Source organism: Heliangelus exortis, chromosome 2 (genome assembly GCF_036169615.1).
Source record: "Heliangelus exortis chromosome 2, bHelExo1.hap1, whole genome shotgun sequence".
NCBI classification, from domain to species: Eukaryota; Metazoa; Chordata; class Aves; order Apodiformes; family Trochilidae; genus Heliangelus; species Heliangelus exortis.
In genome coordinates this window covers 139,232,819-139,250,787 of record NC_092423.1, presented here as the reverse complement: position 1 = coordinate 139,250,787, position 17,969 = coordinate 139,232,819, and the positions used below count along the sequence as shown (strand labels likewise).

Below are 17,969 nucleotides of genomic sequence, written 5' to 3'. Positions count from 1 at the left end.
AAGTTTTGGTTTGTTGCTGGCAGAGGAACAAACCCAGTCACTAACTGATACTCCCTCCCTCAGATGGCCCAAATCCTGGGGATTCAGTTAAATGCTCCAATAACCAAGCTACCTTGGCTTTTTCATTCCTAAAAGCCAGATCAGGTTGCCCAAACCAATCCACCACATCCTGCCTGGCTGTACTTAGAGTAGAAGTGGGCCAAGATCAGAGCCATGCAAAAATCAGTCCTTCTCTGTAGCTGGAAAGATAAATAGAAGAAGATCTAAATCTGGTTGGCAGTTTGCAGAACGTAAGCCTAACTCCTCAGAAGATGCCCTTGCTACCTGCTACATGTGGTCTCCAAGCTCTGATCAGAAAGTCCACTAGAGTCTTGAGCCATACAGAGTCACTCTGATAGGAAAAACACAGTGAAGTAAAAGCCACTGAAGTTCATGAAATTCACAACAGTCAGGGTAAACTGTTTTGAAGGGACAATCTGTTTTATACCCCTTCCCTACAGAGCAATACGAATACTTGGGAACAACTGCAATGCTTGTACATTTTCCCTGGGAAGCCAGACCAGAAGTAAAAAAACTTCATAGAGCTGGAAAAGCTCCAAAAATTATCTTATTTGTGTGGGAGCCATCCAGAGCCTTTGATAGAGGGGACACAGGAAATATGAACATTTTCTCCAATCTGGGGGTCACTCAAAATGAAGCTGCTTTGTCCTGAAAGGTCTCAGGTACATGTGACTGCTTGATTTAGGTTGTCCACCTCATAACCATTGTGTCTTGCATGGCTGCACAGACCTTCTTCTCTTGTTGATCACAGTTGATCTGTGAGCACTTACACCAGAGGAGAACTTCATTTGCCCTTGAACTGACCCTTTGGAAAAGCTCTATATGATCTGAGTTGGCCTTATGCCATTGGATCCTAAATCTGATGCTGGTTTTTTTGGCAGTGGAATAACATGTACAGACAGCAGCCCTGATGGCTCCTTTTTGTTGTCCTTGTAGGTGTGTGGGAAGGACATAGAAGAATCCATTAAAAGTGAAACATCTGGAGATCTGGAGAAGGCTTATCTTACTCTTGGTAAAAAAAAGTGTCAAGAGCTTTCTTTTCTAGTTCTTGCCATAATCTCATATTGGTTCTTGGGGTTCTGTGTACAGCCTGACAACTCCTATTGAGATAGTCCTAAACTGAGCTAATATATCTGACTGGAGAAGAAAAGCCAGGTTTCAGTAGTGATTTGGATCCTTTGGTTTTAGAAATAAAACTTTCTAGACACCACTCCTCTCCATGCAGCTGAATTATTTGCCCTCTGAAAAGGCTGCCAATCTCCCAGGTGCCCTTGAGGCTGTGGCTGATGATAACTTTCAGTGGCTACCTGGCCGCTCTTGGAAGTGTGCTAGCCAGCCACCTCAAGAATGTACGGGGTCCCCAGTAGCAATTTAGCACTTGGGAAGACTGTCACGGGTATTTAAGCCTGTGCCCTGGCTCTGGTTAGCCTGCTGGTATTGCTATTATCCCTCTGGATCTGGACTCTCCAAAATCCTGCTCCCTTGAGTGGCAGAGTGAGCAGTTGCCCCAAGAACAGATGGACAAGGGGAGCTCCAGAAGGGAAATGCTTGTTCTCTTTCATTGATTTTCACTGTGGAATGGCAGAGTGTTCAGTGCTGACCATCTCACCATGGTCATGCTTTCCCAGTTCAGGAATGCACATCCCTGTTCAGACTTCAGGCCTTCTCCTTGCATATTGATAGGGACCAGTCACAGAATGAAAATCCCACCAGCTCATATGAATAAACCCTCAAGATTTTCCTTTATTTCCTCCTTATTTCTTTCTTTCTCATTTAAGATATATCACCAAGTATAATGAAGCCTCTCACTGTTTTCTCTAGTCAGCTCTGCCAAGGACTGCCCAGCTTACTTTGCCACACTTCTGCACCAGTCAATGAAAGGCAGTGGGACTGATGAAGAGACCTTGATTCGTGTCCTTGTGACCAGGGCTGAGGTAGGGTACCCTGCAACCTGGCATATCTCATCACCTCTGGAAAAAATATAAATTGTACAGTGTCTGGAGTGGGCCCAGGTTGGTCATGTGCTCAGCCAACCCGTTTCAGCCCAGTGACATCACCAGGCACGTTCTGCTTTTGTACCCAAGCAGCTCTAATTTTGATATTGCATCTATTTTTGTTTTGAAAAGAAGTGAACCAGAAAGCATGAAGAAAATTTCAAGTGGAATCAACTGTACCTGGTTAAAACTAGCCCATGGGGAGGTCTGGCCCCAATACGATGTTAAAAGTAAATTCCTAGTTAAGTAATGATAAATCAGCAGTTCCCAAAATGAGAATTGCTTATAGACATATGTTGCCAATTATCTCTGATTCCAGCTGGGAAAAACAGATGGGGAGGAGGGAAGAAAAATAAAGAGCCAAAGGAGATAATTGTGTTTTTAAAAAGAACAAAACTGCACAAGACATTTGAGATTTTTTTTTTTTTCTTTGTTTTGTTTTTTAAACATGGTCTTTAAGTCTTCCTTCCTGGAAAACTGCATAGGTTGTAACCCCAGGGCTGTTCCAGTCTTGACACAGAGAAAGAGTCAATCAGAGGGATGAAAAGAGCATATTTCTGAAAGATTAGCAGTGTGAGAAATTAGTCTCCAGGGCAGTCTCTCTGTGAAGACACAGTCCAATCACAATAACATTTAAAACCCCAGTGATAAAGATCAGAACTGTGCCATGAGTGCCTTTTCACAGCGAGGCATTTAATTCTCCCCCCTGTAGTAACCAGAAAATTACTTTTGTGGGTGGAACAAAGCTCTCATTTAGCCAAACTGCTGGAAGTGCCTCTCTCCCTGCTTGCCATCATGGAATGGCCTTGGGAGCTCCCAGCAACCTGTGCAGCTTTGTCCAGTGCTGAGGCTGTGCCTGCCCAGCACCACTGCACACCAGGCAGTGATTCCCCACCTCCCCAGCACAGCTCTCCACACAGACCCTTACCCCTCTCCACACCTTCTGTCCCCTCACTCCCTGCCTGACATGAGCTTACCTCAAATCCAAGCATTAAGCTGAAAGTGCTCCAAGGTTCTTAGACCTCCTGCTTTCTCCCCTTGGATCAGACTACACGGGTCCTGGTCGGAGCAGGGCATATTACTCAAAGCACATCCCACTCTTCTAAAGAGGCTCTTGGTTTCTCCTCAGAGTGACCTGCCAGCAATAAAGGAGAAGTTCCAGCAAATGTACAAGAAGTCATTAGCTGAAGCTGTCCGATCTGATACCTCTGGGGACTTCAGAAAGTTGCTGCTGGCTATTTTGCACTAAAAAGCCATGAAGAATGAAGAAGCATGCTGAGCAGCCACCTCTTGATTAGTTTCCAAAATAGCATCCAAAAAAATGTGGCATTAGCACAAAGACAAAAAAATCCAATTTATTTTCTTTCCAACTGGGAAATGTGTTGCCAAGTAATGCTGGATGTGAGGTTTATGTTATGGCTATCCTGCCAAATGTCCTCAAGCAATAAAGACGTATTAAAAAACCTAAATCTAAATTGACCTCTTTGTGTTTGCATATGTGGAGGAATCTTTGTTTATTCGGGGGAGACTTATTGTCTTTCTCTCGTTCTGTAAACTATCCAGATTATCCCTCTTCTTTCCCCAATTTGAAGGGTGTCATGCCATGACAGTCCTGCCAAGAGAAAATGGATAGCAATTTCTGCTCAGCCAGTTATCACAGGTCTTTAAACAACCCAAGGGCTGGGGAATAATGGTTTAAGTCAGGCCCTGATTAAAATGGTGCTGTCAGTGGGGAAGGTTGGGGTGATTTCCCTGTCTGTGATTTCCCTGTCTATCATCAGTCACCTCCTAAGCTGTCCCAGGAAGGGGTTAATGACTTGCAGTCCCCACTGGCACCACCTCCTGGGATATGGTGCAGGACCACAGCTGGGGATGAGACAAGGCCTCATGAGATGGAGCTGCCAGGCAGGGAAATGCTATTCCCACAGAGGCAGATGTATGGTTTCCATCCTTGGATCTGACTGGATAAAACCCTGAGCAACCTGGTCTGATCTCATGGCTGACTCTGGTTTGATCAGGAGGTTGGACTAGACACTACCAGATGTCCCTTCCTCCCTGAATTATCTTAAAATCCTAGTCATATGACAGCATATGTAAAATATGTAAAATATGTAGATGAAAAATAGCATGACAAGGCTTGAAAAGAGAGAGAGGAAAGTCTAAGTCAAGAAGATGGGTTTAGGAGTATTTCTCTTTTTTAGCCCCATTCCTCCTTTTGAGTGCACTGCTCTGCAAGGAGAAGGGTCTTTCAGACCTGGATCCTCTGAAGTATGATGGCTCATGGCTCATAATTCCCAGTGCAAACAGTATGTCTGAGGCATTGGCCTGTTTCTCCCTGCTTGTACCAATGTCACAGCAATAGGAGCTGGTTGTCTAGCTGTAGTCTGTAAGGATGGGGCAAAATAAATGGGAGATAGGAAAGATTAAGGGTTTTAAAGAAGGATGATCTCTGTGTCACACAGGTGTAACAGGATGTTCCAGCATTTTAGAGTCCTGATGGTCCTTTGGCAATGTTTCTAGCGACATAAAAATATGAGAGGCAGATCCTGAACTTGAACTGAACTATCCAATTCCAGATTTGCTTTTATCAAAGGCATTTTAATGTTCAGACACAGAAAGAGCAGAGCTGTGCAGTATCTGTGTATCTCCTTGTTGCTGTTGCCATGAGGCTCTTGTAACCAGAGACTGAAGAAAAGATAGATGAATAATCTACTTGGGTGTCCAGTGTTCCTGCTGATATTTTATCCTCCAGAGGTCACACTGTGTGTTCAGTCCAAGATAAGCTGGCAGGTACCCATTCTCAGATGATGCAGTTTGAGGAAAAAGCCAGTGGGTGTCTAAAATGCACAAAAAGGAGCTGGTTTAGGCAAAGGATTTGTTTCAAGATATTCCAACAAGAGTGCCCAAAGCTATATGATTGGTTTCTGTGAAATCTCCAGGACCTCAGCACACTTTAAACTCAGCTATGTCCTTATTTAATGTGAAGCACATACCTTTGGCAGCCAAATTTATTTTTGCCCGAGGACTGTTTTAATTAACACTAGTAGGTCATTCTGACTAAAGAAGGAAGAGTGCAATTGCTTTCATCTTAATCTTACTCTCTTTAATTAGAGATTGGCCTGAAACCAATCCAGGAGCCCACACATCTTCACAGCCACACATACTGGGACAAAGTCATTACTGAATTACATGCTATATCTCTCTATCTGTACACAATATGCACAGTGATGGCAGTGACACTTGTGAAGTTGCTCTGTGTCCCCTGTGCTGTAGAAGTAAAACTTGTCTCTATAACTGTAACAAAATTTTAGGGCAGGGGTTCAAGATTCATGTTCAGAATTCAAAAGTAGTGTCTACAGATGTAGTCCCTTACCTTGTCAAAAAAGTCAGAACCAAACTCAGATTAAATCAAGTCTTAAACTAAGCCCTAGTTCAGAATTAAGTATCATAACAATGTGAATGACAGCTGTGGTGAAAGGGCACTTGAGGAAGTCACATTTGCTGAGCAGGTGAATAGAAAAAAATAAATTAAATAGTTGCAGAGAAATAAGAAAGAAGGATCATGAGAGTATCTGGACTTAAAGGATAGGAAGAAGACCAGATAGCTGGTAACCAGTAGCAGCAAAAGGAAGTTAGAAGACTTCTTAGTGGGCAAGAGGCAGCAACCACAAGTTGCAATAAAGGAAATTCCTATCGAACATACAGAAAAAAATCTTCACCATGGATAGGATTGGAGAAGGCTGCCCAGAGAGGCTCTGAAGTCTCTGAAATCCATCTTTCAAGATTTCAAAAATTCAATTTGACAGGTCCCTGAGCAACCTGAGTTAACTCTGAGGTTCACCCTGCTGTGAGCAGGAGGTTGCACTAGGTGAGATCCCAGGGGCTTATCCCAATCTTCCCATGACTCCAGGAGAATTATGAAGTTTGTGAGCTGGAGGCGAACCTGGCAGCGCCATGTAGAATACTCATTGTATTTCTGGTGCTTGAAGTAATATGTCTGCCCATCAACTCACCATATTCATGCTGGATTCTGTTTACTTTTCAATGTCTTCTCTTCTGCTTGCTAGTTCAGGGAGTTTCATGTACTTCAGTGAGCTGGGGGATGGGACCAAAGTTGGGTTTTCCCAATCCAGTCAAGCAAATAGTGAATCCACACTGAGCTCCAGTTGAGCACAGACAGGCCTGGGGGAAGTTGCTTTAGTGGGGAGTAACAAGGTGTTGCAGTGGGTGTGGAAAAATTTCCTTCCCTGGTCTGGTCCAGACATCACATCTCCTGGTGTTATCAGCCAGGTGAGTTACACACATCCATGTTGAGAAGTATCCATGCTATCTCTTGGTAGCATGATTTTCTAGATTTTTCTGATTTTCTAGAACAGACATAGTTTTGCTCTTTCAGAGCACATATTCATTATATGCGTTTACATACATGTGTAAATATGCAATACAGAAACCTAACTATTCCCCAACACATCAGTGTTCCTTTGTGCTCCTGTATTTCTCTCCCCTCCAGCTTACAGTAAACAAAATAGAGTCAGGTCCCCATCTTACCCTAGTCAGGGCCCACCTACCAAGCTCCATATTTCCAGGGCATGCAGCATCCCCAGGCAGTGCTGAGCTGAAGGCTGTCACCCCAGCCAGCCACCACTGCTGCTTGGGGCATCTTCCCATCCTCTCCAGGTCATGGCATGTGATTAATTATGGTCCCTGTAATTGTCTGTTTTTACAATGAGGAATGTTAACCCTGGGTTTTGTTCCCCCTCCCATTTTTGTAAAAATCATAATAAGGAATATTTTGCTTGTCCACCTTTCTATTTAGACTGCAAATCTGGGGAAAAGGGTGATCTCTCTCTTGGTAACTGTGGGGGTGGGTAGTCATTGAGTCAGCACATAGAACACTGGATAAGCTCAGTGAAGTCTCTGCCTTAACTAATCCTTTTTCTTATCCATATTTGTTCATTTTCACCTGAATTGTAATAGGATCAGTGTGTGAGTTTTAGAAGTTGCCTGACATCACCAATCTTCCTTGTGCACCTGTCTGCTGGATGATCAGATTACAGCTTTTTTTCCACTCTATTGCTTGGTGCATGGTAACAGACATTTCATCATCCCATTAGCTTAAAACTAATAAAGAGCTGCTCTGGGTTAGATCAGAAGTTCAACAACCATAATTCCAAAACTGAGCAATTGCAAACATTTAAGGAGAGGGAGAGCAGGAGGGTCAGTGTACAGCACTGCAGCAAGGTGGTCAGTTCTCAGTAGACATTTCCATTTTCTGGTAAAATGGCAATGGATGGAGCTAACAGCAGCAGCTGCAGAGGGTCCCTGTTTTTAACATCCCTCGGTGGCTCCAGCCACCCTCAGGGGCCATAGATGGACTTGCAGCATCATGTCCCACAGTGCTGCTGGGTCACATAACCTGTGAACGAGCTCGCTTTTCCATTTGCACACTTTGGTCAGACCATCCTGTTACCTGCTCAGCCTCCCACTCCCACGGCTCATGCAGCATCCTGTGCTCCCAGAAAGGAGAGCGAGGCCTGGGTTGGTGAATAGCATGCCAGCCTTGGAAACCCACTCAAGGCCTCAGTCAGGAACAGACTTTCTCAGACAAGTAACACTGTCCCACAGAGCAAAAGGGCTCTTCCCTCCCACCAGGGGTCATGTTGCATCAGTAGAGGCTGTATAGTATGTACCATTCTAGGATATATGATGAAAGATTATTTCTAGTTTTTATTTATAAAGGAAGTCCTAACTAAGCAGTGCTGGTGTGCACATTTGGGTGGAGATATGTCTGAAACCACAACCTCTGGGAAAGAAAGAAGAGAGACTTGTAGCACAGGCAGCAGGACCTTCATTGCCTGAGAGCCTTGGCCCTTGGCAGGGACCTGTGTGGGGACTCAGCAGGGAGCTGCAACCCCCCCGAGAGCAATGAGCTATTTAAACAGTACAGACTGTACTCCCAGTTAGCAGGAGTTTGCATAACTGTGCAAAGCCCTCCAGCCTGGAATCTTCTAAATAAATGTCACATTTATCAATACCTACAGCAGAAGAACATCCCACCTGCCTTTGCCACTATCCCATTAAACAGTGCCACTAGAGAAATCAGAAAGCATTATTTGTTTCTTTAAGGGTTAAAGAAATAATTCTCCGGCACTGCCAGGAAGAGGCAGAACTAAACGGGCAGCAAAGAGAGCCAGAACAGAGATATAAAACTAAATCAATCATCAAAACAGACTGCAACGAGGGCATATACATACAGAGCAAGAAAGAAAGCGAGAGGGCGTTTTGTTTGGGTAGCTAATGTTCTCTGGATGAGACGAGAGAAATTCTCTTTTGGGTTTTTAATGCCACTCTAAATATTTACAGCAAGATCATGGCCAGCTGGTGAGGCAGTGGCGGCGGGGAGTAGGGAGGGGAGGGCGCATTTTCCCCAGCACCCCAACATCATCCTCCAGGTCATCTCTTTAGCCAAGGACAAGGGAGAGGCTGCACACTGCCATGTTTACCCTCAGTGACTCATCTGCAGGAGTCCAGCCCAGCAGCTCCTGCCCTTCCCCTCCCTCACTTCTTCTGTCTGTGCAGACACGCACAGATTGTGCAGGAAGGGAAAATGCCACAGCCTCCAAAAAGCCATGCCAGCCCGACTCCACACCGTCTTTAACTCGGGGCTGAACCTTTAGGGTTTTGCCTCCAGCCTTCAGGCATTTCCCCACGTTGTTATGCTGCATTGAGCAGTCCCTGGGAAAGGTCACATACGGCACAACCCGTGATTCAAAGCTGCTGTTTTTAGAGGCACAGACTGCCCCATCCCTGCTGTCTGCTGGGCCACGGATGTGGGGGCAGGAGCAGAGGGAGGGCTGCAGCCACCAGCACGGCACGGGAGCTGACATAAGGGCACTGTGGCTCCCAAGGATTTTCCCTCTTCTGCCTTGCTGTGACTAGAGGCAGACATGACTCACCCCAGAGCTCTGGCTTTGAAAATATTAGAAGAAGTTTTGCTTAAACCTTGTGTAGACATTTTGGATTCAATCTCATCCTACAAACAAAGGGAGGAATTGGGTTTGCAGAGAATCCTCCACTGGCATTAGGTTCTCAACAGATCCCAGCCCTGGAGATGGATTTAGGCTCATCATCACAGATACCTGCATGGGCATGATAAATATGGACACCTACATGTGACTGGGGCAGCTGAGCACCCATGGAGACCTAGCAGTGAACTGCCCAAACATAGGTGATACTTATTAGTGACCTGAATAATTTGTCAGACTCGATATTATTGATTAGAACTCACTGGCTTCAGAAAGAGCTCAGACACCTTGTCGATCTGCAGGCATCTGCATCTCATCAAGGTGTCTGCCCTGAGGAGCCAAGTGTCACCCTGGCACCCTGGTTTTCAGCTTGTTGCACTCACCTCAGCTACCCACACCACTCCTCCCATCCACAACTCTGAGCTTCCTTAAGTCACTTGTTTGAGGAGTTCTTTGCTAAGGGTTTCAGGGAGCCGAGGTCCTTACACAAAAGGCCACAACATAATATTTTCTATATGATATACCAAGCAGCATCATACTGATGTGTGGCAATACCGCAAGAGTGACCTTCCCTCTTTGCTTGGCAGAGGTAGCTGGGCTTTCCCTGGGGACATCTCCCACCAGATTGTAATGAGCTGAGTCTCCTGAGATCTCTCCATACTGTGGAGATGCAGTTTGTCCCGCTGGGGTCCCTGGAAGCCCTCCTCTCTCCCTCTTTCTCTAGGAAACTATGGCGTTGCAGACTGTTTACAGGCTTCTACAGTTCCCAGGCACTTTAGGACAGGGTCTTGTCGCTGTTTCCAAATGGACAGCCAGGACTTTTTACAAGTGAACTTTCCTCTCCCTGTCTATTTATTATATGTAAACGTTTGCCAGAAAAACACCACCCGGGCATGCTCAGTACCGGCCAGGTCACTGCAAAAAGGCATTATCGGCGTCACATGCGATAAGCAGGAGCAGCCCTCCCGCTCCTATTCTTAGCGCTGGAATGTACACAATGCCCCGCGCCTCCGCGCCCCTGCGCGCCGCTCCCCACAGCGGCAAAAGTGACTGCAGAATAAGCACGGCCAGAAATCACCCTCTATGAATCACTTACCTACTGAAAGAAACGTCCTGTGGGCTCATAGGTTTTTTTATCTAGGCTCTAGCCATGGAAAAATCTCAGCAGAGAATAAACGACAGAGAGTAAGTGCATGCAGGGAAGGACAACAGAAGGTAAATGTCTCTACCCTACTGCTTCACGGCAGGTTCAGCAGTCAGCCGTGACAATAGGTACTCATCGTATTGTTCTGCCTGGCACTTAATTTAGTCATTGTGTGTCTGATTAACATTAAAAAACAAAAAAACCAACAAAAAAGCCAACACAGCTAAGCAGAGTTAATAAGTAACTTTTTAATGCAGATTCCCGGTCTCGAGGGTTTGGTTTGCCCTGTTGCAGGGTTCAGCTCTGCCAGATTTACATTCTTTGGGAGTGACTAACTCTAGCGGAAAGAGGCGCAAGCTACTAAACTACTAATACTTTAAAATAATGAATAAATGTCTGAGCTCATTTATTTAACATGATTCAAATGAGCAACCCAATTGCTTCAGCAGTCCAGCTTTCATCCCAAATCGGTGAGATAGCTTCAGCGCTTTTGCTTCTTGCCAGGGACACAGGCAGTGCTGACCTCAGAGCTGCAACCTAGCTGACAAGTTTTTTAAAATTTTAAAGGGTCTTAGCGACCTTTTATCTTCTTTATTATTTTCCCACTGTGTTTAACCCATGTTTCATTTTTATACATAACAGCAAATGGATATTTTGAGCATCAAAGGCCTGATTTGTTCCCTTGAAGCTGGATATTTCAATAAAAGCTGCTAAGAATTCGGGGGGATTCTGCTAAGTCCAGAATTCATCTCTCTCCTGTTTTACTATGGAGGAGGGATCCACTGAAGAGTTTCTCTTCAAAGACCAAGACTTCTCCTCTGAACTGCTGAGGCAACTGAATGCTCTGCGGCAGAGTGGGATGCTGACTGATGTTACCCTCTGCTCCGGGGGCTCTGAAATCCCCTGCCACAGAAACGTGCTGGCTTCCAGCAGTCCATACTTCAAGGCAATGTTCTGTAGTGATTTCAGAGAGAGCCGCCAGACTAAAGTCATCCTGAAAGGTATCGATGCTGAGATTTTGGATCAGATTATCCTTTACATTTACACAGGGGAGATTCTTATATCCACTGAGAATGTCCTGTGCCTGCTGGAGACAGCCTCCATGCTCCAGTACACTAAGCTGTTTGAGGCCTGCTCTACATACCTCCAAGACAAGCTGACTCCTGACAACTGTCTGAGCATGATCAGACTGGCAAAACTCTTGAACTGCCAAAGCCTGAACAATAAAGCCAAGGCTATGGCTTTAAAGTGTTTCCCTGAGGTGGCCTCTTCTGAGGACCTGAAGTACCTTTGTCCCTTGGAGCTCATCGATTACCTCGGGGACGATGAGCTCTGTGGGGAGGAGGAGCAGGTCTTTGAGGCACTGATGGTCTGGATCCGGCATGACCTCCAGGCAAGGCAAGGCTACATCCAAGACCTGTTCAAAAAGGTCCGGCTTCAGTATGTCCATCCAACATTCCTCTTCCACTTTATTGCCAATGACTCCCTTGTTCAGTCCTCACCCACCTGCAGGAGCATCCTTGAGTCAGCCCGGAGACACATGTTTTCCTTGTACAGCACCAACGCACCTGACATCAAGCCCATGCTGCACGTCCCTCGCAGATACTCCAACCAAGAGTTCCTGGTCATCATTGGTGGCAGAAAGGACAGCCAGCAGACAACGAGGGATGTCCTGCTGTATGATGACAAGACAAACCAATGGCTGAGCCTGGCCAAACTTCCTGTGCGCCTGTACAAAGCCTCTGCAGTGAGCTTGCTCAGCAATATTTATGTGCTGGGAGGGATGCCTGTCAGTAGTAAGAAAAGCCCGGTCAGTGATAACATTTACCTTTACTCTCTCAAACTCAATCAGTGGAGGCTGGTTGAGCACATGTTAATTCCACGTTACTCCCACAGAAGTTTGGCGTACAAAAATTACATTTTTTCGTTTGGTGGAATTGGTGAAAACCAGGAAATCCTGAATTCTGTGGAAAGATACGATAGTGTCTACAACACCTGTGAGAGCATGGCAAACATGCCTGTTGCTGTCCTTCACCCTGCTGTTGCTGCCAAAGACCAGAGGGTTTATCTCTTTGGAGGTGAAGACATTATGCAAAACCCTGTCCGTCTGATCCAGGTAATGGTCAGTCCTGCTTCTCACAGGCACTTTCATCTAAGTTCATCAGTCTATCCTACTTCTGGGGAAATTAAACTCCAAAAAAACCTTTATAGTGAGTTGCAGCAAGAGGCAGGATGAGTTGACATGCGGCTTCAGGGAAGTCTTGTCTGCATGGAGCATTGCAATTCTTTTCATCTTCCCCTTTGAAAGTTTTTCAGGCACAAGCCCTGAAGTACTTCCTTGGGTGTCTGTCAGCTCTGCCACTGGTGAGCACTGGGACCAGGGCTGCTGGAGGTGATGCTGTGGGAGGCAGAAGCCAACCCCCTCTGCCTGGCTTCATGCCTGCAGACAATCTCATGGAAATCAGTGCTGTCCACTGGGTGGCCGAGCTGGAATCTCAGACACCCACCTGCTCGCTCGCAGTGAAAACAAAGATTTGCAATCATTAAAGCAATTAGATTCTCAGTCATCAAAGGGCCAGGACTGAAACTGACAGTGATTTTGTATAAACAGTTGTGTTAAAAATGTGGCTCCTGCCACATGTTGCTGGCTCTCTGCCAGCTTTCAGCAGTTCAGCTCTATTAAGATGAAAAAATATCCTTAAATCCTTTGTCATCTGATTTAATGCTTTAGCAATGGTGCAGTGCTACTTTCCTCATGAGTGTTTTTTGCTGGTTTAGGGTTTTTACTAAGAAGGTTCATAAAGGCTACGAGGGCAGCCAGCACGTGAGCAATATTGCTTTATGGTGAGAAAACTACTTGACTAGCAGGGGGAAGGAAATGTATTTATCAGTTAATGAGGAGATGCCATGGAGATATTTGCTATATTAAGAAGCGAGTGACGTGATATAGAAGTTTATGTCAGCCAGATACAGATAACTGAACGATCATCATCTGGCAACAGCTCTTTTTCTCACATAAATTGATGACTTAGATATGACTCTAAGACACATCAACAAGTCCCTTTGCCAACCTGAGTGCACACCAGCCACCAGCTCAAATATAGCAGCTGGGCAAACAGGGTGGCTGGCAGCAGAGCTAGGTGAAGTTGAGGTTTCTATGCTCAGGAAATTGCTAAGGCTAAGGCAGGAATACACAGAGTAACTGGAAAATGAAATTAAGTGGCTTGCACTTTGGGAGAGGATTATCCAGAAGTTACAATGATTTAATGACCATGAAAAGATTTAGAGCCAAGAAGCTTGCATATGGCAGATATACACTGCTTTACTGTGTGTGTGCTATGTTGTCCTGAGCAGACAAGCCTGGAGAACTAGAATGCTTTCCAAGGGGACATATTAGGGAAAAAAATGGATAAACTCTCAGATTTCCAGCAGTCCAAGCCAGAGGATTGTATTCATTAAGACAAAATAAAAACCGTAAGTTCCTCTGTAATTACAATTACCAGTCAAAGTGCAACATAAACAGCTGCATGTGAATCTTTATTTATTTGTCAGGTTTACCATGTCTCCAGGAATACGTGGTTTCGGATGGAGACCAGAGTGGTGAAGAATGTCTGTGCACCAGCTGTTGTGATTGGAGACCAGATTATCATCGTAGGTGGTAAGGGCTTTGTTTCACCCTCCCTCTTGTCTTCCCCTGCCCATATTCTGAGGGATTTTGCAGCCTTCCTGGTGGGAGTGCTCCCTCAAAAAGCACATGGAGCTTGGAAAGGAGAGGAGGAGCGTGTCCCCTCCATACACATCCCTCATGGGGTTTCATGCCTTTAAAAGTGGGGAAAAGTTCTCTATGAGGCACCTTCTTATTCCAAGTAGTAGGTCCTGGACTGGGGGGAAACTGGGGAAAAGCCAGTGCAAGTTACTTCTCTGCAGAAGGCAGCAAGACGGCAACATGTGAGTCCTGCTCCTCCCCTGATGGCCACAGCCTGGCCTTCCTTGACTGCTCTTCGTGGAAGGGTGGGGGATGCAGTTAACACCAAGTCACTGATGGCTTGGTGGGCTACAGGACTAAGAGGGGCCTCCTATAGGTAATGGTGAAATGTCCTGACAGGGGTGTGAAACACTTGGGGAGGGGGGAAATTTCTAAATCTTTCTCAACCTCTTTCAACCAGAGGACCAACCTCTGTCTGTCACTTTGATGTTAATTTGGCACTCTGCAGTCCTTAATGCAGCTGCCCTGACCACAGGCTGGCACAAGGAAACTTATGTTAGATTACTGATGGGAAAATAAGACATAAGGAAGCTTTAGCAGAGCAGAGAATTGAACTCGAATCACACAGAGCTGAAACAGGGCATCATGTCTCAGCAAGAGGCCATTCTCCAGTGAGGGTAAGGGGGACCTGAGTCAAAATGTCCAAGACTCTTAGCCTCCTGTGTGGCAGATTATTTGACCTCAGACCAGTGTCCACAATATTGTATTCTCAACTCTGTTATCTTCAAGTTTAGTAACTGAAGGACCTGTATTGACCCAAGACTTCTGCTGATAAGTTTAAGTTCTCAATTGTTTTTTTATTTATCTAACAAGAGCCACAGAAAACTATGTTAACTTTACACTTCTCTCCTTTTGCTTGAAAGTAAAAAGATTCACCATGGTCAAGTTTTACTTACTAGGTTCCATGCCAAAACATTGGCCAAACACTCTTGGTTTATCAACAACAGTAAAGCTCACACACACAAAAAAATTATCTTAAAAATAGCTTTCATCACATTTTAGTTCCCCTTTTCATGACTTGCCACACCATAACAAAGAGGAGTGGGTCAGCCAAACAAGACAGGCCTTGATTTTTGTGAGGGAAAAAAAAAATGGCCCAAAGCAGTTTGTTTGCCACAGACACTTTTGATTACCTACAGGTTTACGTCGGCAAGGTGCTTCTGAGCATGAAGCTTCCACACCTCTATTGCTTCAGGGCAATAGCCCTGGTCTCAGCCCTCATCTCTCAACAGATGTGGGGTTACATCATCCCTGTCTGCTGGGTCACTGGCACTGTGGCCTGCACAGATGTGGCACTGGGGGCTTTTGGGGTGGGCACAGTGCTGCTGAGTACCCAGCTCCATTCTGTAGGTAGCTAGAACTCCAACCCAACAAGGTCTTGCTGCTCCCTTCCCACATGACATTTGTGTCTGTATTTCAGAGTGAATCTCTAAGACCCCGTTTTGTGAAAATAAGTACTTTGGGACATTTTAAGGCACTTGCAGAAAACTGCAAGCTCCAGCTGTGTTTGACAGGTTGCTTGCCTGATCTGTTGAGTTTTGTGGTGCTTACCAAGCCTTGGCTGCAGAGGTGATATGAGACAGGGTGAGGACAAACAGGAAGACAGACAGGCTTCCTTGTGATACATTATCACTTCCCAGCTTAGATATATTAGTTCTGCCAAATTATGTACCGGTATTATAGGTTTTATTGAAGATGAGACAGAAAGAAATTATCATTCTTTCTCCTGGTCTTAAGCTCTAATTCCTAATTTTCTACTTCTGGCTTTGATTTTAGGGTACACCAGGAGGATAATTGCTTATGATACAAAAGGCAACAAGTTTGTTAAATGTGCAGACATGAGGGACAGACGAATGCATCATGGGGCCACTGTCATCAAGAACAAGCTGTATGTCACTGGAGGACGGTGCCTCACCACAGACAATGTTATCAAGGACTTGGATTCCTTGGACTGCTACGATCCAGCGACCGACACGTGGATACCAAAGGGAAAACTGCCACACAAACTCTTTGACCATGGGTGCCTTACACTTCAGTGTGTCCCCTGTTCTAACCTTCTCTAAATGACCTTTGGTACTTCCAAGGGCCTTTTGTGCTTTCCTTCATAGAATGGGTGCACCTTGCTCTGCAGAGAGCACATGGGGAATCCTCATGGGGTCCCACAAACTCCTGACCCTGGAGGCCCAGTGACATCAGTCATTCCCCAAAAGCTCTTTCAGGAAAGTTATGAGCTTTGCACTCATGCCACATTCACCTGACCAGTATTGCATGTGATGCTGCTTAGTCCAGCCCAGAAGCCTAACCCCAAGTCTCAGCAGAACACAGGAAGAAGAAGATGAGTAAGAACCTGCTGCAGGGTAGGGCCTGCTACCGAAAGGTCAATAAGAATGCTGGTGTCTCCAGGAAAAGTAAGATCTGGGTTACCTGCAGTGGTTGGAGTGCAAACTCAGCTGCATGCCATGGCCCCCCTTTGCTGCTTTCCATTATGAGTGGTGGAAGCGTTTAGAATAGAAAGCCTCAGACTCTGGTCTTGTAGCCAGCCCAACAGCATGTGTTAGCTGTGGTAATCACCCCATGAGAAATAAAATGTTAATATTTTTAATATCAAATTAGAAATTAGGCTGATGCTTTGATCTGAACTCTCATATTGCAACAAGATGAAGATTTTACTTTTCTGAGCTACTGCTCTTTCACAAAGCAGGGATTATTTTTGTTCCATTTGCCTGCTCTCTCTGAGAGAGTGAAAGGTGGGATGAAAATGAAGTCTGTCTGCATCTTGTTTTTTGAGGGGTCTTGTTTTGCAGGGAACTTGCTTCTCCTTTTGCACCAGGGACAACAGTGAGACTAGTTAGGAAGCCCTTTGGCTGGTGTAATTCCTGAAATCTGGAATAATAGAGATGACACATGGAGGAAAGGGGATGTAAAAGAGAAGAAATGTTTGTAAGGAACATTTTTTTTTCCCCTATGTCCTCTTTCCAAACCACTGGAAAAGAGCAATGAGAGAAAGCCGGTGACAGGAAACCAGCTTTCCAAGAAGAGCAAGTTCAAGTCTGCCACTTGGCAAAGCAGCTCTGGCTCCACCAATATTTTTGTGGGGTTCTGCCACTATTTTTAAAGGGAGAGGATTAATCATCAGATACTGAGCAGGCTGTGAACTGCTGTCAGGTCACTAGGATTGGTAAGATTGCTGAGACAGCAAGGAGCTTTAAAGATAGCACTGATCACCGTCATCCAGAGAGAGATGGGAGAAACAGCATCCCTTTTCCTCATATTTGAAAGGAATTGGGACTTTCTCACAGGTATAAGATGGTATGAAGAAACCACACTCAACCTCCTCTTCACAGAAAGCTGCACAGCCATGTGGTGACCACCACATTGCAGGACACCAACTCGAACCCCTAAGATCCCCCCCCCCATGAATCTATATCTGGGAGCAGAAGGGTAACAGAAATAGTCAATGAAATGGGGGGCTGGAGGGAAGCATTAAAAATCAACTGCTGTTTTAACAATGCAAAATAAAATAATTACTATTGTTTATATGAGCTTTGTGTTCAGGAGTCCCCATTGTTCACTCTGCATTGTTGATAAAGGGAATTGTTTCTGTACCAGTGGTTTTTGCCAGGGTTTCCTTCTAAGGATCTGAGTAAACCTGCAAAAAATTAGTGGAAACCCAAACTCATCTCCCAGCTCAGAAGCTTTTGGCTCCATTTCTCCTCTGTCTTTCGTTCTATATCATCATCTCCTCCTCATGCAAAGCAAGGCTAAATCACAGCACTTGCCAAATTGGACCAGAGCAGTGATTCATTCTGGTTCCTCACAGGCCAGCTCCAGCTCTCCGGAGAAAGAAAACTTGTCATGGCCAATTATGGTCAGTCTGCCCCAGGGAGATGTTTATAGCTAACCCTGCAGTGCTGCCTTCCCAAACTCCTTCCTGTTGTGACCCCACTCAGCTTCAGAACTCCAGGAGACGCCAGTTGCTG

General features: G+C 45.3%; 2 protein-coding genes and 1 long non-coding RNA gene across 6 annotated transcripts in view; 2 read left to right on the top strand and 1 right to left on the bottom strand.

Moving 5' to 3' along the window:
* Positions 1 to 17,969, top strand: part of ANXA13 (annexin A13) — a 194,937-nt gene that overhangs the window by 19,821 nt on the left and 157,147 nt on the right. For 2 of the 3 annotated variants that reach the window (XM_071738321.1, XM_071738320.1), the window contains 3 exons: positions 997 to 1,072; positions 1,882 to 1,994; positions 3,184 to 3,523. In XM_071738321.1, the coding sequence (XP_071594422.1) occupies positions 997 to 1,072; positions 1,882 to 1,994; positions 3,184 to 3,303 (309 nt within the window). In that variant the 3' untranslated portion in view covers positions 3,304 to 3,523. Of the gene's footprint in view, positions 1 to 996; positions 1,073 to 1,881; positions 1,995 to 3,183; positions 3,524 to 17,969 lie in introns of those variants that run through there. The other variant, XM_071738322.1, reaches the window with a different exon arrangement.
* Positions 2,038 to 10,315, bottom strand: LOC139793522 (uncharacterized). The gene is made up of 3 exons (XR_011724634.1): positions 10,176 to 10,315; positions 3,032 to 3,189; positions 2,038 to 2,611 (listed from the first exon to the last, which is right to left on the bottom strand). It is a non-coding gene; the product is annotated as an uncharacterized lncRNA (long non-coding RNA).
* Positions 10,162 to 17,531, top strand: KLHL38 (kelch like family member 38). 2 transcript variants are annotated; one of them, XM_071738319.1, is made up of 4 exons: positions 10,162 to 10,294; positions 11,273 to 12,339; positions 13,776 to 13,881; positions 15,766 to 17,531. In XM_071738319.1, the coding sequence occupies exons 1-4, from the start codon at positions 10,273 to 10,275 to the stop codon at positions 16,050 to 16,052; spliced, it is 1,482 nt and encodes a 493-aa protein (XP_071594420.1). In that variant the 5' UTR covers positions 10,162 to 10,272; the 3' UTR covers positions 16,053 to 17,531. The 2 variants fall into 2 exon arrangements, with proteins under 2 accessions (XP_071594420.1, XP_071594419.1); XM_071738318.1 differs by lacking the exon at positions 10,162 to 10,294 and having other exon boundaries at positions 10,990 to 12,339.